The sequence below is a fragment of the Arachis hypogaea genome, chromosome 13, assembly GCF_003086295.3.
Source record: "Arachis hypogaea cultivar Tifrunner chromosome 13, arahy.Tifrunner.gnm2.J5K5, whole genome shotgun sequence".
Classification (NCBI taxonomy): domain Eukaryota; kingdom Viridiplantae; phylum Streptophyta; class Magnoliopsida; order Fabales; family Fabaceae; genus Arachis; species Arachis hypogaea.
Window position 1 is genome coordinate 7,647,103 of NC_092048.1, and position 24,235 is coordinate 7,671,337.

The 24,235-nt window shown below is 32.9% G+C and overlaps 3 protein-coding genes and 1 long non-coding RNA gene across 4 annotated transcripts; 3 read left to right on the plus strand and 1 right to left on the minus strand.

Moving 5' to 3' along the window:
• The first annotated feature begins 5,938 nt into the window (after positions 1 to 5,938).
• Positions 5,939 to 8,237, plus strand: LOC112732530 (probable caffeine synthase MTL2). Its single transcript, XM_029291166.2, has 4 exons — positions 5,939 to 6,143; positions 6,227 to 6,631; positions 6,719 to 6,976; positions 7,770 to 8,237. Exons 1-4 carry the CDS (start codon positions 6,069 to 6,071, stop codon positions 8,124 to 8,126), a joined length of 1,095 nt encoding a protein of 364 aa, XP_029146999.2. The 5' UTR covers positions 5,939 to 6,068; the 3' UTR covers positions 8,127 to 8,237.
• A 2,500-nt stretch (positions 8,238 to 10,737) lies between these two features.
• Positions 10,738 to 12,536, plus strand: LOC140177827 (probable jasmonic acid carboxyl methyltransferase 2). Its single transcript, XM_072211128.1, has 4 exons — positions 10,738 to 10,923; positions 11,016 to 11,420; positions 11,595 to 11,855; positions 12,072 to 12,536. The coding sequence occupies exons 1-4, from the start codon at positions 10,849 to 10,851 to the stop codon at positions 12,444 to 12,446; spliced, it is 1,116 nt and encodes a 371-aa protein (XP_072067229.1). The 5' UTR covers positions 10,738 to 10,848; the 3' UTR covers positions 12,447 to 12,536.
• A 310-nt stretch (positions 12,537 to 12,846) lies between these two features.
• LOC112736912 (bifunctional dihydrofolate reductase-thymidylate synthase) lies at positions 12,847 to 17,713 on the minus strand. Its single transcript, XM_025786588.3, has 11 exons — positions 17,418 to 17,713; positions 16,199 to 16,689; positions 15,719 to 16,118; positions 15,603 to 15,647; positions 15,376 to 15,441; positions 15,221 to 15,282; positions 15,065 to 15,139; positions 14,808 to 14,973; positions 14,598 to 14,721; positions 13,652 to 13,758; positions 12,847 to 13,495 (listed from the first exon to the last, which is right to left on the minus strand). Exons 2-11 carry the CDS (start codon positions 16,636 to 16,638, stop codon positions 13,385 to 13,387), a joined length of 1,596 nt encoding a protein of 531 aa, XP_025642373.1. The 5' UTR covers positions 16,639 to 16,689; positions 17,418 to 17,713; the 3' UTR covers positions 12,847 to 13,384.
• Positions 17,714 to 21,010: 3,297 nt separating this feature from the next.
• On the plus strand, positions 21,011 to 23,353 carry LOC140177826 (uncharacterized). The gene is made up of 3 exons (XR_011869313.1): positions 21,011 to 21,320; positions 21,409 to 21,537; positions 23,040 to 23,353. It is a non-coding gene; the product is annotated as an uncharacterized lncRNA (long non-coding RNA).
• Positions 23,354 to 24,235: the final 882 nt, after the last annotated feature.

A 24,235-nucleotide genomic window follows, 5' to 3' on the forward strand; every position in this document is an offset into this window, starting at 1 on the left:
TTTCTACCGGGATTGAGGAGGTTCGGAAGGCGGTGGCGATGGGATCGTATGGCGGTTAGGCTGGTGAAGGCTGTGGGACAGCGGTAAATTGATAGTTAGAAATCCCTTAAGTTAGTTTACCCTATTTCATAAAGGTTTTAAAGTAATGGTTTTAAATATACTTATGTTTTAAGCTTGAATCTCATGATGGATATGAAACTCTAGGATTGCCTCTAACGTCCAAGAGTCTTATATCTTACATCACTGGGTACTGTTACCATATTGAGAACCTCCGGTTCTCATTCCATACTTTGTTGTTATTTTTCAAATGCAGGTCGCAACCCACCTCGGTGAGTTGCTTAAATGGTGACAGAGCAGAGGACGTTATTCCATTTTGTAGTTATTTTGGTTATTTTGACTAGTTCTCTCACTTTTGTATTCACTTTTGCCTTAGATGCTTACTTTGGGAGAGATATTTTGTATAAGTTGTTTTACTGTTAAAAATCTGTACGTCTGTATATACTAGTCAGCTTAAACTCTGCGGGCTGCGACTAGTTCTTTATGATTATTCTACTCTTATATTTTGCTATCTTATATCTTTATCTTGTGCCTTAAGTTTGTAGCTTCGTGAGAACGATTCGCGCTTTTGAAACTCTATTTTAAGGTTATTTTTTCATCGGGCTTCTATAACTATTAATCCTTTCTATATATATTTATGTATATGTCTTAGAATTATCGTAACCTTTGATTAACCTTTGCTTTACGGCTAGATGTAAAGCTTAGGATAATTAGGGTGTTCCAGAATTGATCACAACTAGAAAGTTGAGTGACATAATTATAAATATCTAATTTCATAATAAGATAAAATCAATTGTCTTAATATTTATTTTACTTATTTGAACTCACAATTCTAAATTCTTGTTTTTAATTGGAATAAGTACTATTTTGGTATCTAAGGTTTAGGGTCAAAATTGAATCGGTCCTTAATCTTATTTTTAATTTAAAATCATCCTCAATGTCAAAATTGTTCTTTTGACAATTTTACATTTGTCTCACAAATTCTATCCTCTCATCTCTCTTATCCCAATTCTATCTTCATTTTCATCAACCTAACTAGACTAACCATCACACACACATTTAGATGAAAAAAAAGGGGTAAATTAGAATTTGGTGTAAAAAGAAGAAGAAGAGAGGAGGAGAAGGGATGGCACCGACGGGTTGAGGGCCACCGTCACCATCAACACAATAGATAGAGAGAGTAGGAGCAACAACAACGGTAATTTCAGATCTTCTTTTTTTCCGCAATCTCCACCACTATCATCGGCTTTATCTCTACATTAAATGTAGGCAGATTCTTTATCTACCCAAACACATTCGTCTCTGCAATAGCCGGCAACAGAAGTTGTGACTTACTTTTGTTATCGTCGTAGTATAGTTTGAAGGCTGCACCTCCTTCACGATCGGCAATCATCGACATCGCTAGGGCCACCAAAAAAAGGAAGAGAAAGCAGACTCTCTCTTTCTACCTCACGTGGTCTCTCTGTGCCTCTCGTTCTCTTGTTTTTCTCTGGCAATGACTCTTCCGTAAGCTAATGTTGTGCTATCCTTCTCCTCCTCCTTTTTTCTTCTTCTTCTCTCCCATCACTTTATCTCTCTTCTCTTTGTCCTAATTTTTTGCTTCTTTTTTTTTCAAAAAAAAAATGAATGTTGCACGTTTTTTATTACTGAATTTGATATTGTTGTTGAATTTGAATGATGTGTTATTGTTAGTGATGGATGAAATTAATAATTGTTTAAATTTGAATACTAAATTATTGTTGTTGAATATTGTGTTCTTGAATTTAATTGTTGGTATTTGGTGGGAGTAAGGAGGTGGTGACAATGATAAAAGTGGTGGTGGTAGATGATGAGATTGGAGTCAAAACAAAAGCAAAGGTATTTTTGTCTGTAAAAAAATCAAAAGGACGATTTTAATACCAAATGAAACGTTGGTGACGATTTTGAATTAGAAAAAAGATTAGGGACAGATTCGATTTTGGCTCTAGGCTTTAGGAACTAAAATAGTATTTATCTCTTATTTTAACTTCTTTTGCATTTGAAAAATTTTATTTTTCAAATAATAGTTTAATTAAGTTCATTTGAGTAATTAACAATTTGTCGTAAAAATAATACTTTATTTATGGGTTAAGTACGATTTTGGTTCCTAAGGTAGGGGCTGAAAATTTTTTTCGTCCCCGACCTTTTTTTGCAACAAAATGGTTCCGAAGGTTTAACTTAGTTTTAAAATCGTCCTTCGGATGAAATACCCTTCTCCCTTATTCCCCAAATCAACCAGAAAGCAGAGGCAGATGCAGAGGTCGAAGGAGAAACAGAAGCAGAAGTAGAATCAACAACAACAATGGTGAATCAACAACATCAACAACAAAAGCAAAAACAGAAGCAGAATCAACAACAATAAAACAACAACAATAATGATAAATGGTGAATCAACAACAGCAACAATAGAAGCAGAAGTAGAAGCAGAAAGCAGAAATAGAAAGCAAAAGCAACAACAATGAAACACCAATGGATTTGCTGGCGTCCGGCAAGAAGCATTAACGACCGTCCAACCTCATGGATCTGCTGGCGTTGACGTGACCACATTCCAGCGGCGGCAACGGGACAGGCTCGATGGCGACCGACTACAGTGGTTCGCGATGAGGACGACGACAGGGCGTGGCTAGACGCGGTCTTCCTTAGCGCCTCCGTTCCTCTCTTCTCTTCCTCTCCGCTTCTCTTTCTCTCTCCCTCTGCTCTCTCCTCTCTGGCCATTAGTGTGAGTGAGATCTGGAACCCCTCTCCTCTCCCGTTAGTGTGACCGAACGACGAGGAGCGGCAACGGATGGCGGCGGCGAGGAGCAGCGGCGCTTCCCCACCTTCCCTGAAACAACCCCCCCCTTCAACGAAGCATGAGTCCCTTCCCCCTTAACTCATTTTTTTTATTTTCTTTTCTTTAGTTAGGGATATTTTTGGAATAAAAATTAAAATTTTGGTAAAAAAAAAAACAATTTTAAAATTAAGTTAAATCTCGGGACCATTTTGTAACAAAAAAAGGTCAGAAACGAAAAAATTTTCAACTCTTACCTTAGGAATCAAAATCTTATTTAACCTTTTATTTATCACTTTATTATTTAAAATGATTAGTGCACTCACTAAAAAAGTGTGTGTGTCTAGTCCACATCATTAAAGTACATTTAGAGAGGTCGTCAAGACTCAAGAATGAATTTTTTTTTCTCCGTTTCAAAAATAAGATTTTTTCAAGTGATCGTGGAGGTTGAAATATTAGATTTTCCTACTCTTGTAATATCACTTATTAAAAATGCTTGAAGGAATATCACTTATTAATTAACATAAATTATGAGAGTTGGGTTGTGGTGGGTAGCCTTATATTACTTACTAAGCAAGCTAACCGCAGTTTGTTAAATAACGGTATCCTTGCTCCAACCAACTTTGCTAGCAGTTATTGGTTGGATAGTCGTAACTTTTACTTGGGACTAATAACTCATATGCAACCAGCTTGTTGTCAAGTTTTTAGATTGGCCGGCTAAACCATATTTGTCATACTCTACATTTTAATTGAATCCAATCTTAGACTCGATGAACCCTCAATAATATTGGGTCACATTAAGACCGGTCAGGTCCAAATCGGGACATAAAAAAAAAAATGGAACAACAGAGGCAAGCCGCGGCAGAATAGCTCAGCCTTCAAGTATTAGTATTACTTTCTCTTAGTCTTGGTCAAATCCAGAGAAAATCCCCTTTTTTTTCTCATTCTAATATTCATTCATGCAGAAAAATGCTATACCCCGTACAAAACATATCATGGAAGTGTATAATCAAGTTGTATAGGACAACTTTACCAGTGTTTGAAAGTGGCGGATTTAGGGTGCTCATCAGGTCCAAATACTATTGTCAAAGTTGTTGATGCCCTGAGTCAAACCTTGAATCAAGACCAACCCATGTTCCAATTTTCCTTAATGTTCTATATGGCAATACCATGTTTTGTTTCTAGGCACCGTAAGTTTAAAAGTTTTTTATACCAACAACTAATCATATATTATCGCTCACAAAATACCTAAACTCATTGATATTTTTATCTAAAATATATAGTAAATAATAGGATAAAATACTGTTTTAGTATTTAATGTTTGAATTAAATTCTAATTTTATTCTTAAAATTTGAAATATGTTATTTTTATTACAAACTTTTTATTTTATTAAATTTGATTCAAAGAGATATAAAAATATTTTCATTGGTTATTTCACAACTACAAAAATTTACAAAATTTATATTAAAGACTCTAAAATTGTGATGAAAACAATTATGCATGTCACATTTTGTGAATCTAATGCCACTTTTAATATTTCTTTATATGATATTGCAGATAAAACAAAGGTAACAATCAGCTTTAGACAAAGTGCTATTATTGAAGTACAATCAAATTTTACAACTGTTACTGATAACGAAAATTTAAAAGATAAAATAGAATTATCTCCTATTTCTGTAAAAATCATTGTATCTGAAAAAACTCCAAAAAGTGTAGTACAAAATCGGCTTAAAATTCTTTTAAATTGAGAGGACGAAAACTCCTGTAGAATTATCTTAAACAATTTATTATTAGAGATCCAACACATAATTACCACAAAATCTTCTGCAAAGCTGGAACTAAATAATATTGCATTTATTTTAACAATTGAACTTTAAAATGTTGAAGAGTTACTTGTTGATCCATCTTGGGATTAAAGCGATGAAAGAACAGTTGAAGTAGGAGTTCGAAAAGACTAAGGTTTGGATTTTGGTTTCTAATAAAAAAGTCACTGAAACCAAATAGCTATTCAAAAACAAGTTTGAAAAAGATGACAAGATTGTTAGAAATAAATCAAAGCTTGAGGCTCAAGGATATGATCAAGAAAAAAAATAGACTTGGATGAATCATTTACTCTAATTGTTCAAATGGAAGCAATAAGCTAAGGTGGCTGCTCGTTTATGCTGCCTTCAAGGATTTAAGTTATACCAAATGAAAGTAAAGTGTGCTTTTTTTAATGGTATAATAAATAAATAGATATATCTGATTCAACCTCCTAATTTTAAAAATATTTTGTTTTCAATGTTTTTAAACATGCTAAAGTTGATTATGATTTGATACAAGTTCTTAGAGTCTGGTATGAAAAGTTTAGTTTGTTTTTTCTTTTAAATGATTTTCAAAGAGAAAACACAAATACTATTCTATTTATTAAAAGCTCTTTTGATCAAATTATTATTGTTTAATAAGTATATTTAGTTTAGATGATATTGTTTTTGGTTTGGTTAACAAGTCTTTTGAATGCAGATTTTGTAAAATTGATGCCTAATAATTTTGATACAAGTATGATGAGGGAATTAATTTTTTTTTTTTGGATTACAAATTAAACAAACTCCTCCGAACATCTTCTTATATAAAAGAATATGCAAAGGAGCTAGTAAAAGAGTTTAGAATAGAATATCCTAAATCTATAAGAATACCCATGCATCTAAACATAAAAAAGGAAAAAGATGAATAAAAAAAATGTGAATAAGATATACTACAAAAAAATTATTAAAATATTAATGTATTTGATTTTATCAAGATCTGACATCATTTGAAGTGTGAATCTTCACGTTTCAATCTCAACTTAAGAAATCCTACTTAGCTGTTGTCAAAAGAATCATTTAATATGTTCATACATAGAATAACTAATTATATTTTATGATATCCTAAAACTAATATTTTTAATCCAGTTGTCCTTAGTGATGCTAATTTTGTAGGTGATAGAGTAGACAGATAAAGCATCCGTAGAATATATTATTTTTAGACAAATATCTGAATGATTGATTTAGCAAAACGCAAGCAATTATTACTCTTTTGAAAACTGAGGTCGAATACATAGCTGACATTGCATCATGATCATCAACATTCAATTCACCACCCACTTGCCATTGCTTATGAATGCTAAACTACATAAGCCCATGCTTGTTAGGTACAACCCTGAAAATTATAAATTGTTCTCTTGACTCTTACATATGATCAACAATGGCAACTGAGCAAGTCCTTCACATGAATGGAGGTACCGGAGAAACAAGCTACGCCAACAACTCTACGTTTCAAGTATTACTTTCTCTTCCTCAAAATCCTTTAACTTAAATATATATAGAACTTTCTCCCACTTCTAATATTGTTCATTCATGCAGAAAAATGCAATACTCCGTACAAAACATATCATGGAAGAGTGTATAACCAAGTTGTATAGGACAACTTTACCAGAGTGTTTGAAAGTGGCGGATTTAGGGTGTTCATCAGGTCCAAATACACTTATGGTAGCATCTACCATTGTCAAAATTGTTGATGCCGTGAGTCAAACCTTGAATCAAGACCCACCCATGTTCCAGTTCTTCCTGAATGATCTATATGGCAATGATTTCAATACCATATTTAAGTCACTCCCTGATTTTTACAAGAGGATGGAAGACGAAATTGGTCACAAATTTGGACCATGTTTCATTAGTGGCACCCCTGGCACGTTTTATGGGAGACTCTTCCCCAACCATTCCATTCACTTCTTTCATTCTTCCAGCACCTTGCACTGGCTTTCTCAGGTGTAAAGTCGTTGATATTATTAACCAAAATATATAGTATATAATAATAATATGGCATTCTAATTTTGCTTTGGCAAGTGACATCAGATTCCGAAGGAGTTGAATAGTGAAGTAGAAGAGGCAATGAACAAAGGAGCAATATGTCCCACATCGGAGAGCCCTCCAGGAGTTCACAAAGCGTATAGTGAGCAATTTCAAAGAGACTTGAAGGTGTTCTTGCGATCACGTTCAGAAGAATTGATTCCTGGTGGTGCTATGGTCCTTGCTTTCATCATTTCAGACCAAAATCATAATATCAAAGGTTGGGAGGTATTTGGTGGTATATTCAACGACATGGTCTCAGAGGTAAGTAAATGCAACACCATATTAATATTAATAACTATGTTATGTGTATACAAAAAATCAGTTAGTGATATAAAATACAGGGCAAAGTACTAAATTGGTCTCCTATGTTTTGGTGAAATTCTGTTTTAGTCCTTAAGGTTTAAAGTGTTCTATTTGAATTCAAAAAAATTTCATATAGCATTAATTTAATGTCCTACATAACAACAGTACAAGAACAAAATCGATAATATGAAAAATAAGTACAAGATTTAGAGGCACAAAATCAACCGTTGATGCATCAATACATTTATTTATTATTTTTCTTAATATATAAATAAAATATTTTCTATAAAACTAAAGATAATGATAAATAAATGTATTGATGCATCAACGGTTGATTTTGTACCTCTGGAGCTTGTACTTGTTCTCCAGATTATCGATTTTATTCTTGTACTGTTGTTATGTAGGACATTCCGTTAATTATTTAACTTTGACCTCATTGTGGGACTAAATTGATACTAAATGAAACTTTTTTGGATTCAAATAGAACACTTTAAACCTTAAGGATCAAAACAGAATTACGCCTATGTAACATAGGGGACCAATCTAATACTTTACCCTAGAATATATTACTACCAAGGAATAGCTCTAATCTCCTCAGTCTTTATTGTGCCAAATTACATTGTATTAAGATTTAAGACCCATGCAATATTAGTGTCCGTGCTTCCTAATTTAAGACTTTTATCATGTGTGAATTTTAATCAGTTAAACTCATCTATTCATAACCTACATAATGGTACGATTTATGGTGCAGCATATGGTTGAGAAGAGAAAGTTAGACTCATTCAACATATCATCATACTTTCCTACGGCCGAAGAGGTTAGGCAAGTAATTGAGGAAGAAGGATCCTTTAATATTCAAAGGATGGAGAAGACAATATATGATACGATGGAGAGTGTAATGGAGATTGGTAATGAGGATGAAGACACGTTCGCAGAGAGGCTTACCAAGACCATGAGAGCCGCAACCGAACCCATTTTTAAGGCAGAATTTGGGGAAGAAATTATGGACGAATATTTCACAAGGTTGCAAAGCAAAATCATCCAACTCCACAGAGTAGAGAGATTTAAGGGTGCTAATCTAATCGTCCACATGACAAAAGATACTTGATAACTAGAGACAAAGGGGATAATAATATATCTTATGCTTGGTTGAACTGTACCCTCTTGTGTTTTATTATCCTAATACAGCTTTTAAATAAAGAAAAAGAATTTGAGTTCATCTTTTTAATTTACCAGTCTTTGTTTCAACCGATCATATATAAAGTAGCCTCACTTGTAAAAAGTTATTGCATATATAGTTTGAATTCATCGTATAGATTGATCTTGGTCTTTTGGAGGTCTATAACTTGACCTGTATTTAGTCTGACTTAAAATAAAATAAGTTTGGGTCCGGACTATTTTAAAAATTTAAATTTGTTATTAGATCTAGTTCATGTTCACAACTTAGTTTTATTGGCATGTGAAATATGTTAAAATATAAATAATTATATAAATACCTTTTATAATTAAAAGTTATTATATTTTTAAATTTGTTATATTTTATTATAAATATTTTGTATATTTTAAAAATTTAGATATTTCTGTAAACATTGATTTAATATATTACATATAAGTATTTTTATAAAAAATGTTTTTTAAAATCATACTTTTAAATTTTTTATTTTTGCAAAAAAAATGCCACACATTTTAATAGACTTTAGTTCAGGTCAAACTGAACAACATATCAGACTTAATATTTGAAAAAAAAAAAAAACAGTATGATTAACTACAGTATAAACTTGGCTTGTTAAGAATAAAGTCCATATTTTCACTAGTAAACTCAATATATAAGCAGTAAGTTCAATCCTTAGGATCACATGAGGAACAGAGGACGTGCGGTTTTTGAGTCTGTCTCAACTCTCAAAAGATTAATTGAAATATTTTTTCCCCCTAACAATTCAACAAATGAGCTATTACGCCATTGACCATTGGCATAAATTGAGAATACTAAACAATATTATGTCAAACTTGCAATGATGGGATGTTGTCATCGTGATCAATATTCAATTCACCATCCACTTGCCAGCTGATGATTGCTTAATTACATTAGCGGATTGATAAACTCTAATTTTATAGTTTATCTTATGTTTAATTTGGAGATTTTATCACATTTTTTCACATTTATTCAATGAAATAACATAGTTTTGCAATTCTCCCTTGATTTGTGTTTAAATGTGAAAACATATTTTTTATGCCTTAAAATAGCTAAATTTAATTCACTTTAATTCCATTCGATGCCTTGATATGTTTGTTGAGTGATTTTAGGTTCACAAAGCAAGTATTGGATGGAAGAAGTGAGGAGAAAAACATGCAAAGTGAGAGAACTCATGAAGAAATGAAGGAACTGTAAAGCTAACAGAGGTCCAAATGAGGCGGTTCTAATTGCGTTGGAAAGCTAACATCCGGGGTTTTAAAATAATATAAAATTTGCCATAATTGCCTGATGTCTAGGGGCGCGCACGCGCCATGTACGCGTGTGCGCCGATGGAGCACGTGGTTCAATAAAGTGAAATCGTGGCCAGCGATTTTGTAGCTCATTTTGGGCCAAATCCAACTCATTTCTGATGCTATTGAACCCAAGGATTGAAGGGAGAATGAACCAAGTAGTCATAGTTTAGTTTTCATCATGTTTTAGGGTAGAATTCTATAGAGAGGGGCTCTCTCCTCTCTCTAGATTTAGGATAGAAATTAAAGTAAAGTTAGGTTAATCACTCTCAAATTTCTCTCTTAATTCTTGTTTTGATTTCAATTCTCTTTATGTTTTAGTGTTCTATTGTCTTTGATCTTCTAGTTTCTCTTGTTAATTTCTTATTTTACTCTCTTGTATGTTGATGAATAATTGTTGGATCTTGATTTCTTCTAATGCAAATTTATATTTCCATGTCTCTTTTATGTTGATCTTGATTGTTATTGTTGATTTCTTGCTTGTGTTAGTTATGGGTCTTTTTTAATTCTTGCATTTTATGATGTTTACTTTCTTTGCACACTAGGTATTTGATAAAATGTTTCCTTTAGTTTTTGAGTAGTTTTCTTTGCTCTTGGCCTAGGCTAAGGGAATTGAGTGACCTTGAGTCATTGGGTCTCAATAAATTGGTAATTTGAGAACCCTTGGTGATCAATTTGATACTCATTGACGCCAACCCACTACTAATCTAATTAGTAGGTAGGTTGGGACTTATGGGTTGATGTGATCAAGCCTATTTGACGTACCTCAAGCTTAGGAGTAGATATTCCGTACTTAAAGTTTTGGAAGTAGACTTAATAGGTTGGCCTCTCATAATTATCAATATTTTGTTTATAGACAAGGATATTGATCTCAATTACCTATGTCTAGCCAAGAGTACTTTTCCTTTATTTTATTCGTTCTTGTCATTTTACTTTCTTGTCATTTAATTCTTGCCCCTTTACTTTCTTGCCCCTTATCAATCAAATCTCCCTTGCATCTTCATAGCCAATAATTGATCATTTCATTGCAATTCCTTGTGAGACGATCCAGAATCTAAATACTTCGGTTAATTCTTATTCGGGATTTGTTACTTGTGACAACCAAAATTTTTGCATGTGAGGATTCTTTGTCGATTTAGAATTATACTTGCAACGAGATTTCCTTTGTGAAATTCTAAACCGTACAAGAATTCGAACATCACGCATGCTTGTTAGGGACAAGCCTACAAATTAAGTTGTTCCCTTAACTTTTCCATATGATCAACGATGGCAACTGAGCAAGTCCTTCACATGAATGACAAGCCTACAAATTAAGTTGTTCCCTTGACTTTTCCATATGATCAACGATGGCAACTGAGCAAGTCCTTCACATGAATGGAGGTACCGGAGAAACAAGCTACGCTAACAACTCTACGTTTCAAGTATTACTTTCTCTTCCTCAAAATCGTTTAACTTGTACATAGAACTCCCCCCGCTCTTTCTCCCGTCTCACTTCTAATGTTCATTCATGCAGAAAAATGCTATACTCCGTACGAAAGACGTGATGGAAGAGTGCATAATCAAATTGTATCGATCAACTTCACCAGAATGTTTGAAAGTGGCGGATTTAGGGTGCTCATCGGGTCCAAATACACTTATGGTAGCATCTACTACTGTCAAAGTAGTTGATGCCATGAGTCAAACCTTGAATCAAGACCCACCCATGTACCAATTTTTCCTGAATGATCTATATGGCAATGATTTCAATAACATATTTAAGTCACTCCCTGATTTTTACAAGAGGATGGAAGAGGAAATTGGTCACGAATTTGGACCATGTTTCATTAGTGGCACCCCTGGCACATTTTATGGGAGACTCTTCCCCAACCATTCCATTCACTTCTTTCATTCTTCCAGCACCTTGCACTGGCTTTCTCAGGTTTAATTAATATAACAATGGATTTAGTTTCTAGGCACCATAAGTGTAAATTTTTTTTATACAAACAGCTAATTATCTATTACTGCATCACCTAAACTTAGTTATTATTTTTAACCAAAATATATAAGTATATAATAATGGTGTGGCATTTTAATTTTTGGCAAGTGACATCAGATTCCGAAGGAGTTGAATAGTGAAGTAGAAGAGCCAATGAACAAAGGAGCAATATGTCTCACAAAGGCAAGCCCTCCAGGAGTTCACAAAGCCTATAGTGAGCAATTTCAAAGAGACTTGAAGCTGTTCTTGCGATCACGTTCAGAAGAATTGATTCCGGGTGGTGCTATGGTCCTTGCTATGATCATTTTAGCCCAAAATCATAATACAATCAATGGTTGGGAGGTAATTGGTGCAATACTCAACAACATGGTCTCAGAGGTAAGTAAATGCAACATCGTATTAATATTAACTATTCTAGGTGTACACAAAATAACCAATGATATAGAATATATTGACCAAGGAATAGCTCTAATCTCCGTTTTTAGTGCGCCAAGTTTCACTGTATTAAGATTTAAGACTCTTATCATGTGTGAATTTTAATCAGTTAAACTCATCTACATCATAACCTACATAATGGTGTTATTTATGCCGCAGCACAAGGTTGAGAAGAGAAAGTTAGACTCATACAACATATCATCATACTTTCCTACGGCTGAAGAGGTTAGGCAAGTAATTGAAGAAGAAGGATCGTTTAACATTCAAAGGATGGAGAAGATAATATATGATATAGTGGAGAGCGTAATGGAGACTAGTAATGACGACTCTTTTATTCATGAGGATGAAGACGCAATTGGAGAGAGGCAAGCCAAGACCATAAGAGCCGTAAGTGAACCTATTTTGAAGGCAGAATTTGGGGAGGAAATTATGGATGAATTGTTCACAAGGTTCAAAAGCAAAATCATCCAACTCAACAGAGTAAAGAAATTGAAGGGTGCTACTCTAGTCGCCTACATGACAAAAGATACTTGACAATGAGACATGAGAAATAATATATCTTACGGTTGCTTGAACTTTACCCTCTTGTCTTTTATTATCCTAATAAAGTTTCCTTTGAAATAACTTGCCGTATGTGCCAAATATTGTTGAGTTTTGGTGGTAAGTCCCTATATCTATCCTCAATGACTCAATAGGTTTACGCCTGTATAGTCATTTACGAAGAGAGACTTTTACTATAAAAGTTTATTTGTAGATAAATTATTATCTATGCAACGGATGGGGTCTCTCCACCCAAATTCATCCAATTATATAATCCAATGAACAGAAAAGAAAGAAGAAAACTCACGTGGGATAAGTGATTTAACAAAATAACAACCAAAGTTTCCCTGTGAGAAGTAGGAGAAAGGACTAAAACAGGTAAACAAGAAACCGGTAATCATAAATGTCAAGTTACTGACCTTCATATAAGTATAACTTATTGTCTGCATTTGATAAAAACGAAATAACCTAAATCACCTTAGACCCACGACTAAAGGATTCTCAATGGCGACACACACAAAATATGAAGTGTGCCAAAGTAGTTCTTTATTTTCTCTATGAAACTAAACATAAACCTCCTATAGTATTAGCCTGAAACAATAAGAATATGCCTCAGTACAGTAGAGAGAGACCAGAATCCGGAATAAGTGCCTAAAGATGTAATGAAAAGAAATACCCTAATCTCAAAATAGGGCCTATGCTTTCACAGATTAAAATTCTCTGAAAAGCAGATACATCAACTTGTTATAATGGAGTGGTTTTCAAACTTATAATATTATTGTAGGTACTGTAATTTTGGAAACCCGGATTTTTCTTTTTACAGTTACCAACTTGAAACTAGCTCAACTGAATTAAGAGTTATTTTTTCTTACTTGCCTCGTTTCAGAAAAACCATAACAACTTGAAGAAAGGATTGAGATGCTAATAGATTCCTAAACAGCCATCTTCATTTCAATTTTTTGGTGAGGATCATAGCCTATGAGATTGAAATCAGCTGCCACAAAAGAATCTATATCCTTCTTCTTTGGGTTTATCTTCAAAATCTGCATGCAATTCAGGTAGTTAACTTGAGAAAATCCATAGCATTGCTCAAATGTGAACTGACTAAATTAAAGCAAAGGCTTTATCATACAAACTTCACATCTCATGTAAACTATAAAATAATATCTAATTGCTGTGAATATGCTAAAATTAAATACCGGAAAAGGTTTAGGATGGTTTTGGAGCTGTTCCTGCAAAGGTCTCACATGATTGCGGTAAACATGTGCATCCCCAATAACATGGATAAAATCACCTGGTACAAGATCTGAAAAAAAGAGGACATAATATACAGGTTGGTTAATCTAAGTTTATTTAATAAAACAACTAAATCAAGCTGCTAGTGGCAAAGTTCAATACATAGACTCGTCTGTTACTGGAATTTTAAATGGACCATAGGCTGCGTTTGATTTTTGAGAACATGACAAAACAAGATACTGTGAGAACAGGAGACAAAGGAGAGAGACATAAAAATTAGTGTTTTTATATTTTGTTTGTTGATAAATTGAATATAAAAGAGAACAAACAATAAAAAGTCCAATTTGCCTTAATTTTTTTCTTCACAGAAAATTTAGAATAAAAAATAAAATGATAAAAAAATATAATTATGAAAATTTGATAGTGATAATAAAAGAAAAAATAAAAAAAATAAGCCGTGTCTCCGCCCAATGTCTCTATGTCCTTCCTGTCGGACACAATACATGAATTTAGTGTCCCAGGACTCAATATCTCTGTCCATGTCTAACCTTCCAAACACGATTTTGTGTCTCTGTATAAATGTTTCAGCGGGTGCCCTTGTAAACAAACGCAGCCATACAGCCCTTTGTACACAAACTAACCAGAGCATAATGTTAAATTATTAACAATCACAACCTATTAATCAGCTTAAAAGCTTAGCCATTTACAACCAACCAAAGTGACAAAAATCTCTATTGAACCCATGAAAACCTCAACATTTAAGTTGTCACATTGCAAGATAGAGTGATTGAACAAGTATCTAGTCTAGCATAATTTGCAAGAGTAGATATTTGATCAGCATAGACGTTATTAACACATCCGTAATAATTTTCATTTAGCACAAAAAGTTCAGAAAAATAGATTGCATACCACAAACATGAGCAATCATGCATGTCAAGAGTGCATAAGATGCAATATTAAATGGCACACCCAGGCCCATATCAGCAGATCGCTGGTACATTTGACACGAGAGCTCCCCATTTGCTACATAAAACTGAAATGAAGGGGGGATAAAGTAGGTAAAACTTTGTGTGAGAGACATAGATTTCTTTAAAGAGAAATCCAAATATAAATGCAGACCTGCGCAAACATGTGGCAGGGTGGAAGAGCCATCAATTTAAGATCAGCTGGATTCCACGCTGAGAGAATGATCCGTCGATCATCAGGATTATGCTTTATCTTGTTAATAACATCTAAAAGCTGATCAAATCCTTGACCAGAGTAATCAGCATGCATGTCTGTATACCTATAAAAATATGAGATAGAAAGTGAAAACCCAGTAATCACAACAAATAATAACAAATTATGGTACAGAGGTAAAGTAACAATTCACCTACCTGGCACCAAAGTGCCTCCACTGAAACCCATAAACAGGTCCTAAGTCACCCTCCTCCCTGTCTGTCAAACTAATGCTGCAATATAAATTGTAAATCCAGTTAATGCAGCAACGGACAAGAAAAATTTGCAATCGATTTTTTTATTATCATGCTTGCCTATCAAGGTATTCTCTGGAAGCATTGCCATCCCATATATGAATGCCTTTATCTTGCAGAACCTGTCAATATGACGTGTTTGTTTTTAGGATAAAATTGATCAGTCATATCATGTGGGGAAAACCAGAAAAAGATGGGCCAAAATATATCATTACCTTAGCACTTGTTGAACCACTGATAAACCAAAGAAGCTCTTCAACAACCCCACGCCAAAATACTCTCTAGGGACAAAGAAAGAAATCATGTCAACCTACAATGGACGTTCCTCTTCCTAGATAAACATCCAAAATAACATACGAAAGTATTTCTACCAAAACTAATGAGAAAACAAATAAACTTGCAGAGTATATTGGACTCATTTTCAAACAAAACAGGTACATGCCTTAGTTGTCAGAAGAGGAAAGCTTCTGCGCAGATTGAACCTCATCTGAGAAATCATGGAGGATGGTCAGCATATAAATTACAGAAATTTTCACAACAAACCAATCAAAACATTACCTGGCAACCAAATTTGGACAAGGTACCAGTCCCTGTCCTATCATCCTTAGTTGTACCTTCAGAAATGATTTCTTGAACCAGTCTAAGGTACTTGTACTCTTCATGTCTCTCAAAAATCATTTTAGGAAGAAAAGAAAATTTCTGAACTTCAAACTTTCTAGAGTCTGAACTATTATCAAAATCTGAATGAGTATTCTGACTCAGGGACTCCAATGCAGAGTTTCTCACACGTACAAAAGTGGTGAAAGAATAGCGAATGTTGTCTTCCACCAAAGGAAAATATGAGTACCATGGCTGAAACATGGAGGTATCAATTTGAGGGATAAAAGTGTCGCACTCAATGCGTTCTTCAATTTCTGTAATATGCACAGCCTCACATCCAGGTGCATTAAGAGCCTCCCTGAACATAAAAATTATCAGGTACGGGCAACGAGAGAGAGAGAGAGAGCCTAATATGAAAGGGATGAATAAAATTTTCACCTAAATATCTCTCCACCTCCTGTAAGAAATACTTTCTCAATTGAAAGACAGTAAGGAGATGCAGCCAACAGTTCCATAGCAGAAGACAGACTTCCACATATAACAACATTCTCTGCTGTAGCTATATCGAAACTACCAGAGCGAGTCAGAACAACATTAAGTCGACCAGAAAGGGGCCTCTTCTCGGGAGGGATACTCTCCCATGTTTTTCTACCCATCACAACAGCATTCTTCTTCCCAGAATCAGATGTTGTTGTTGTGATCTCCTGAAAGAACTTGAGATCAGAAGGCAAGTTCCAGGGCATTTTCCCATCCTTGGAAATTCCCATATCTCGAGTCGCAGCCACTACTGCTTGGTAAGTCCTCCGCGGCAGATCAGGCTGTAGACCGACATTACTGTTGCCGTTGCCGTTGCCATTGCCATTGGGGATACTAGCCATACTAGAACTTAAAATCTAACCGCGTGAATCGCTTTGGAAATGCGATGGAATCTGAATTAAACAACGCAATGAATTAACACACAGATGAAACGGAATCAGACATGCAGTTTAGGATTATCATTAAGCAAAACAATCACGGAATGGAGAATTCGTATAACTAATGATCCATGCAAGTTACAGAACAGGCACAACACAGGCCTCATAAGAAAACAAAAATTAAATCCAAAGTGGAAAGAGCTATCACTCCTTTGGATAGTATACATGAGACCTCAGGTTTAAACCTCATTGAAATTGTTGTAAACAAAAACTATGAACTAGAAGACAAATAAATCAAATACACTGAAATAAGTTAAAGACTACGAACATCTCCAATTCTTAATCGGTCAAACTAGTAAAAAGAATAACTCAGAATTCAATTTCAACGATCTACTTACAGTGTTAAAACTAAATCAAAAGATAATGATAATACTACTGCATTATCAAATGAATCACGAAAGCCAGCAAATAAACGAGAAGAAATTGCGAAAATAAGAAGCAAAGAGTGTACTAATTCACACGAACATCGCGTTCGTCTGTGACTCCAAAAAACAACACATGCAACAAATTCACATTAACGAAAAACCAAATTAAGAAAAAAAAAAAAGAAACAAATAACATTTTTGAAAAAAAAATGCAGAATATTCAACAAACACACATTGAAGTCGCGGATCTTACATACACAAATTCAAAAAAATTAATAACAAATAAATAAATAGAGAGACTTTGGAAATGACGCTGACCTAAAAGTCTTCCGCAAAGTATATCTGCTCTTCAAAATCCAGAACAGATGAGAAAATTAAAATTGGAAAAAAAAAGAGCGATTTAAGAAAAGAAAAGAGTAGCTGAAAAGTGATCAACTAAGAGTGGAGTAAGACTGAAAGAGTTGAGAAAGAAGCGAAAATGCAAAAAACTGGTCGAGAATGTGTGAGGTTTTTATCCCTTTTCTTTCTTTCTTTCTTTTTTTTTTTTTTTTGCAGAAAAAAAGAGATGAAAGAAAGAGAAAGAGAAAAGGGAAAGAAAATCGAAAACCACGGTTGACGCTAAGTGCCGCCAAGTAGCGTATGTATAGCGTACAATACATTATCCGTAGAGACGTATTGTATACAGTATAGCGTACAGAGTGGGTGTGACTTGTGAGTTGTGAGCCCCTTTTTGCTCTCTTTTCCATCATTACCCCTTGCCCCTTTCGTCTTTTTCCCCAACTAAAATGTTGCTATTGGAAGGTTACGAGGGTATTTTGAGGATTACGTAATAATTAGTGAATAGTGTATGCGGTAGGTAGGTGACATTAATACAAGTAAGGCATAAGGCATTGGTGGGGCCCAGAGGATGTGAAGTTCTCCCTCAAGGGCGGGAAATTCAGAGCTACCCAATAATAAAGCGCCACCTGTCACTTTACATAGTACATTCCGCTTCACAACCTTCTGACACAACCTGTCAAAATCAATGCCATTTTGGTGTTTTTTTTTTTTTTCTTATAAGAATTGAATTTTAAAGCATTTCCAAACACTCAGTTAGTACATTGTATAATGCTTTTTATTTTTAAAATAACACGATTAGAAAATTTTTAATTTAGATAAAAAAGGAAGAATGAAGAATGATTTTAGGATGCAGATACGAAAAGTACGAGTGTTTTACGTAATTGTGGTGTTAAAAATTAAAATTTGATTATTCAATTTGTAAGTGGTATAGAAATTAGACCATTCGATTTGTATATTTTAAATTTTTTAAATATAAATCGGAGAATTTAATTTGTGTCTTTTAAATTTTTAAAATTTTTTAAACATAAATCAGAGGGTCTGATTTTTCTGATTTGTGTACATCACACAATTTTAAAAAATATTCAAAATTATAATATTAAGATATATTACATATCTTATTTTTATATCTAAATTTTTTTAGCCCACGATTAGTGTTTTTCATCAGTATTCGATACTCACCTGTTAAGTATTTTTTTTTTTTGTCATTAGCTCAAATCGCTAGTCACAATTTATTCTATTCCATATAAATGTATTACACTAATTTTACATGATATTACTGTATTACACCCTTCATTTTACAATATCTAAAAAAAATAAACCCATTGTATAACCATCGTATTTTTAGTAAAAATTATATTTGAAATATAATACAATTTCAATACTAATAATTACAATTATTTATTTTTGGAAATTTACTAAAACCATCTTAAAGACAATAGTAGAAATATGCTATAATATTTAAAATATGGATTTAATTTTTATAGTAAAAATAATTAATTTTTTAATTTAATATTTAAAAAATTATTTAAATTTATGAATTGAATTATATAATTATATAAAAAAAATTATTATTAATATATCAAAATTAAACTCTTAAATTAAATATGCATGAAAAATCATAAATCAGATATATTTTTGACAAACTTCAATTTTATAAAATAATAAATATATAAGAGGAAAAATATTGAAAAAATAAATATAATATAACTTAAAAATAAATGTTGCATATAATTAAAAATTGTTGGAATTAAAACATCAGACTGAAAATTTTGAAGACTGATATAAAATATTATTCATTTTTCTACTAAAATATTGACAGTTTTATCATTGTCTTCCATATAAAAATTCTGAAATTTTGAATTAATTATCCAATTCATCCATATGTTATCAATGGACAAAAAATTAACCACTGTATTTGAAAATAAATTTTCCAATTGTGGATAAAAAATATTCACATCACCCAAAAAAAATATCTTCTAACAAAAGTTTTATTCCTTCGTAAGTAAGCGACCATTTGAATCAACAATATTGACAATGGCATTTTGGTTCGCTGATTAATCATATTTTAAGGGTAATTAATTAATTAATTAATTAATTATTAACCATTTGCTTAGACGCTTTGCAGCTAACATTTCGGACAATGCATGGCTGATGTAATCTTGGCCGTCCATGTCATCATCAACATTATTTAAGAACCGAACTGTAATTCTCACATTAATTTCTGTTTCTTTTAAAACTTTCACAAATCACAATGATGTTTTTCTATCAAATCACTCTTTTTCAATCAAACCTCCCTTTTAGTGTTCCATTTTCTTAACCCTTTAATAACTTCAAACTCATTTATTCAAATTCACAATAGGTAATCCATCGCTGCTTTACAGTAACTAAGTTATTATTCAATAACTTGTTATTTAAGAATTATTTGTTTTAAATCATCATGAGTAACTGATTTTTTTAAATATTACTAATGTATGTTAACTTATTTTATATGTTACTTTGATGGTGAGTATGATAGAGAAACTCTTTTTAAATGGATGATATCTAAAATTAACATACATAATTTTGAACCATAAGATAATATTTGATAATCTCATTAAGTAACTAATAAAAAATTTAGCCAATAACAAGTTAACAAGTATTTTTGAATTGCACTCCATACTAATTAATTGTCACTAATTAATTAGTAATTATTTAAAATTTATTTTTAAAAGATACAAAATTAATAGTTATTAATTATAGTTATTTAAAATTAACTGGTGAGAATTGTTTAACTTAAAAGGTTAATTAAAGTTTAAGAAACGATGATATGCAGCCATGTCAAATGAAAGTAACATGACATCATTTCAAATAACGTTGCCATTAAAACAGGGAAGAACCTATGTACTCACAAGTAACCAAAATTCTTTTTATCACTTGGAACTTGCATGCTTATTGTTTTAATGGAAAAGCTTCACAAAAAGAATGACAAACTTAAAGGATAGTCCCCTTATTGTCATATCCTCATTCTTAAGATAGCGTTTGAAAAAACAGGGACTAAAACTGAGATGGGGGAGGAGGATTGGGTAAAAAAAAAAAAAAAAAGTAAAAAACTAAATTACAAGCAAGAACGAAAAAATTATCTTAATTGATGACCTACCATGCATATTAATTAATGTGGTATTATTTTAATGAAATAGATCAAATATTTATTTTGCTTTAAGAGGCTCGGAGCTAGCAACCAAGTCTTTTTTTTTAAGAATATCTATTTTTAATATATAAAAGTAGATACTAAATACATAAGTTTACCCATATTATTTTTAAGACATTTTTCTTCTCCTACTAATGTTATGTAAACTCCAGTTAAATTAGTAGATAATTAGTCAATAAATTAATTTTTAATAAGGAGGATTAGAAATGTGAATATTATATTAAATTAGGGTAGAGCTCATTGAAACGAGAATTTTGACACTAATTTTGAAGAAAACGGTCTAAAATTGGACCGAAAAAACCAAACCAATTGAACTGGACCCGAACCGGACTATCGGTCCAACCGGACCAGCCCATTAAAAAGAGCCACGGGCTCTTCTTTCCCTCATTTCCTCAGCGACACAACTGAGCTCCAGGGAGAGGAAAGGGATGCCGAACCCTTACGGCAAAGTTCCAAATCCTGTAACTCCTCCGTTTGAGCTCCAATCGCCGCACTGTTTGCGGCCACGCGTTCACCGCGTTGAGCTCTACATTTCTACCGGAACAATTTCTAACTTGCTATTCCACTTCAGCCTCTCATTTCCCCCAATTTTCGAGTTTTGAGAAGGGGTGTTGAATTTCTTTGATTTTTGATATTTTAGGATCCAATTAGTTTGAGGAAAACATTCACTCTTACTTATGTGAAGCTTTGATAAGGTGAGGATACGATAATTCTATTTTATTTTTATTGAATTTGAGCTTTGAGTATTAAATTGGATATATATGTGTTATGAATGTGTATTAGGTTGTGAATAAATAATTGGAGCTTGAAATTGTGAATACTGGAACTTGGAGGAAGCGGATTAGTTGAGTTTTGAGGGGCTGTCTTGGTTTTGAATAAATAGCTTTGGTCGTTACGTGGAAATCGGCCAAGGTATGGTTTAGGTTTCTTGCATTTAATATATAATGTTCTGTGAAAACTTAGGCTAGACGACCATAAGATAAGTTGAAATGCAGGTGTATGTTTAATGTTTAGTAATTTGTTGATGAATATATTTGGTTGAAGTTTATTGAATAATTAGTTATTAATTTTGGATGGTGAATGTTGTTATGTTAATTTGGAGAGAATTATGGTTGAATGTTATTGTTGATGAACATGGTTGGTTTGGTGCTTGTTGATTAACTAATGATTTGGTGAATTATTGATTTGAGGTATAACTATTGTGGAGGTTGTTGTGATAATGAGGTATTTTGTGTTAAAAGCCTAGGATTTGTGAACTATGATTCTTAGTTGAGTTTTAGGTTGTTGGATTTGAATATTGTATGAGTATAATTATTTATCTGAGGTAGATTTATTGTGGTGATTGTTATGATGATGAGGAAGGGTATGTTGAATTGAAAAGAAAGCAGGTTTGGACCCGAAAATGGTGGCAAAATTCGAGTTTTAGAGGAGATGCTGCCGAAATTTTATAAAAATTAGAGATTTTGTTTATATGATTATTTAAAAAGATTTAGATTCAAAGGTTATATGGTTTGATTTTGAGTTATTAAAAAAATGAGCATGTTTTAAGTTTGATTCATTTAGAAAAGAATGAATTATGTTTTGAATTGGAACTATTGATGGACGGAATGGGAGGTGTGATAATGAAAGAAAATGATTGAATATGATTGATGTATGATGATGAATGAGATACGATTGAGAATGATGTGGATGTTGATGAATTATAATTGAATTATTTACATGGCTTGAATAATTTAATGATCTGAGATACGAGGTTCCCTGGATTAAGTGCCGTGGCTTGCCACCACGTGTACCAGGTTGAAAACTCGATACTCTGTTGACCCTATGACGTAAGTGTGACCGGGCACTATATAAATTTCTGAGAATGTTACTCCATTGAGTAATATTGATTATTTGAGATAAAGTTATGCATAGACTCTTGGGGATGCACGTCGGGGGACAGTCTAAAGACAATTCAGACTTGTTGGGTTGGCTGGATAACCGACAGATGAGCCTCATCAGCCATAGGACAGGCATGCATCATCTGCATATTACTTGAATTACTTGCTTGTGCATTAGTTGGGTGTGCCTAACTGTATTTGCCATGTTAAATGTGTAATTGTTACCTGCTATATTTGTAACCTTCTTGTGCTTGCTTATATCTGCTTAACTGTCTGTGAAATACTGAAGAAAGTGGAGGTATGGAGGAATGACAATATGGGATTTAGATTTAAGGTTAAGTTAAGTCAAGTTTAGGTATTCTTAGAAAACCACCTTTTATGGCTTCTGATTTAATACTTTAAGCTCTATAATCTGAGTGTCGGCGTTCTAGGATTGCCTCTGGCATTCCCAAAACCTTATATATTATGTGTGTGGCACCTTTACCATACTGAGAACCTCCGGTTCTCATTCCATACTATGTTGTTATTTTTCAGATGCAGGTCAAGAGACATCTCGTTAGGCGTCTAGACTCTTGAAGCGGAGTGGTTACAGGGCTATTTTGTTATGCTATGATGTATATATATATGTACTCGGTTTTCTCTCCGCATATCTTGTTCTTTTGATCCTCCTAGAGGTCTATGGAGAGGCAGGATTATGTATATGTACTTTTGGGTTTTGGATATGTAAATATTCTCCGGCCAGTCTTGACTTCGCAGACTGAGTTAGGAGCTTGTTATTTTGTATCTTTGGCACTCTATTCCTACTTTTGTTATCATATGTTTAATAGTTATGGTTTTCTTAGCGTGCAGATTAACTCGTTCCTTGAGCGTTGCGCTTTTATTTTGCGATTTTTGCTTCCTCTATTCTTCAAGACTCCTAGCATATTACAATTCTTCTGCTATTATATGTACTCATTTTATTTTAGAGGTCGTAATACCACACCACCTCTGTTTTACGACTTAAGCGTAAAGCTTAGTGTGGTAGGGTGTTACATGCTATGTCAGTAATATTGCTTATTTGGCAAAATTTTAGAATCAATCACTTAATTTTTGTTAAATCATCTATTATTTTCAAATCAGCAAAATATATACATATATATAAAACAATACAATAATTACCAACGAAAATAATTAGAAATTAATAGCGTCTAACTAAATTTGTAACTTACAAAGACATTAAATTCATATTTCTATATTTATTATATCTTACTGTTGTAAACAATACAATAAATTTATAATTCTATTAATTAATTTATTAATTTCTATAAATAAATCATTCAATGTAATAAACATCCATATTACAAATGTCATAATAATATTATTAATCATAATAAATTTTACGTTACAAATATTCAAATTCCATACTATTTGAACTACTTATATAAATCTCTTATTACTATTCCTTCAAATAACATCAAATTTAGTACAAAAAATTTAAAAAATTTATTTTCAAACTACACACCATCTCAAACTTACTCAATGGAGATAATTATATTGAATGTGAAAAGTGTAAGAAGAAATGATATGAAAAAGGAGATAACTACATTTGTGGCACTGACACATGTAATCAAACACACACTATCCAACAATAAGGTAACTCTATATAATTTTCATAATCTCATCTATCAAATTATTAGTTACTAACTCAATACTTATTTTAGGTTCGAAATTCAATTAAAGGTTTCAGATCA

What these genes read in the sequence shown, in the direction of transcription:
- LOC140177827 (XM_072211128.1), top strand. Translation starts at nt 10,849, where the DNA reads ATGGCAACTGAGCAAGTCCTTCACATGAATGGAGGTACCGGAGAAACA. An exon ending in CTAACAACTCTACGTTTCAA is followed by an intron (nt 10,924 to 11,015) that starts GTATTACTTTCT and finishes TCATTCATGCAG; the next exon opens with AAAAATGCTATACTCCGTAC. An exon ending in CCTTGCACTGGCTTTCTCAG is followed by an intron (nt 11,421 to 11,594) that starts GTTTAATTAATA and finishes AAGTGACATCAG; the next exon opens with ATTCCGAAGGAGTTGAATAG.
- LOC112732530 (XM_029291166.2), top strand. Translation starts at nt 6,069, where the DNA reads ATGGCAACTGAGCAAGTCCTTCACATGAATGGAGGTACCGGAGAAACA. An exon ending in CCAACAACTCTACGTTTCAA is followed by an intron (nt 6,144 to 6,226) that starts GTATTACTTTCT and finishes TCATTCATGCAG; the next exon opens with AAAAATGCAATACTCCGTAC. An exon ending in TCAACGACATGGTCTCAGAG is followed by an intron (nt 6,977 to 7,769) that starts GTAAGTAAATGC and finishes TTTATGGTGCAG; the next exon opens with CATATGGTTGAGAAGAGAAA.
- LOC112736912 (XM_025786588.3), bottom strand. Translation starts at nt 16,638, where the DNA reads ATGGCTAGTATCCCCAATGGCAATGGCAACGGCAACGGCAACAGTAAT. An exon ending in GGAGGTGGAGAGATATTTAG is followed by an intron (nt 16,119 to 16,198) that starts GTGAAAATTTTA and finishes TTTTATGTTCAG; the next exon opens with GGAGGCTCTTAATGCACCTG. An exon ending in ACCATCCTAAACCTTTTCCG is followed by an intron (nt 13,496 to 13,651) that starts GTATTTAATTTT and finishes AATTGCATGCAG; the next exon opens with ATTTTGAAGATAAACCCAAA.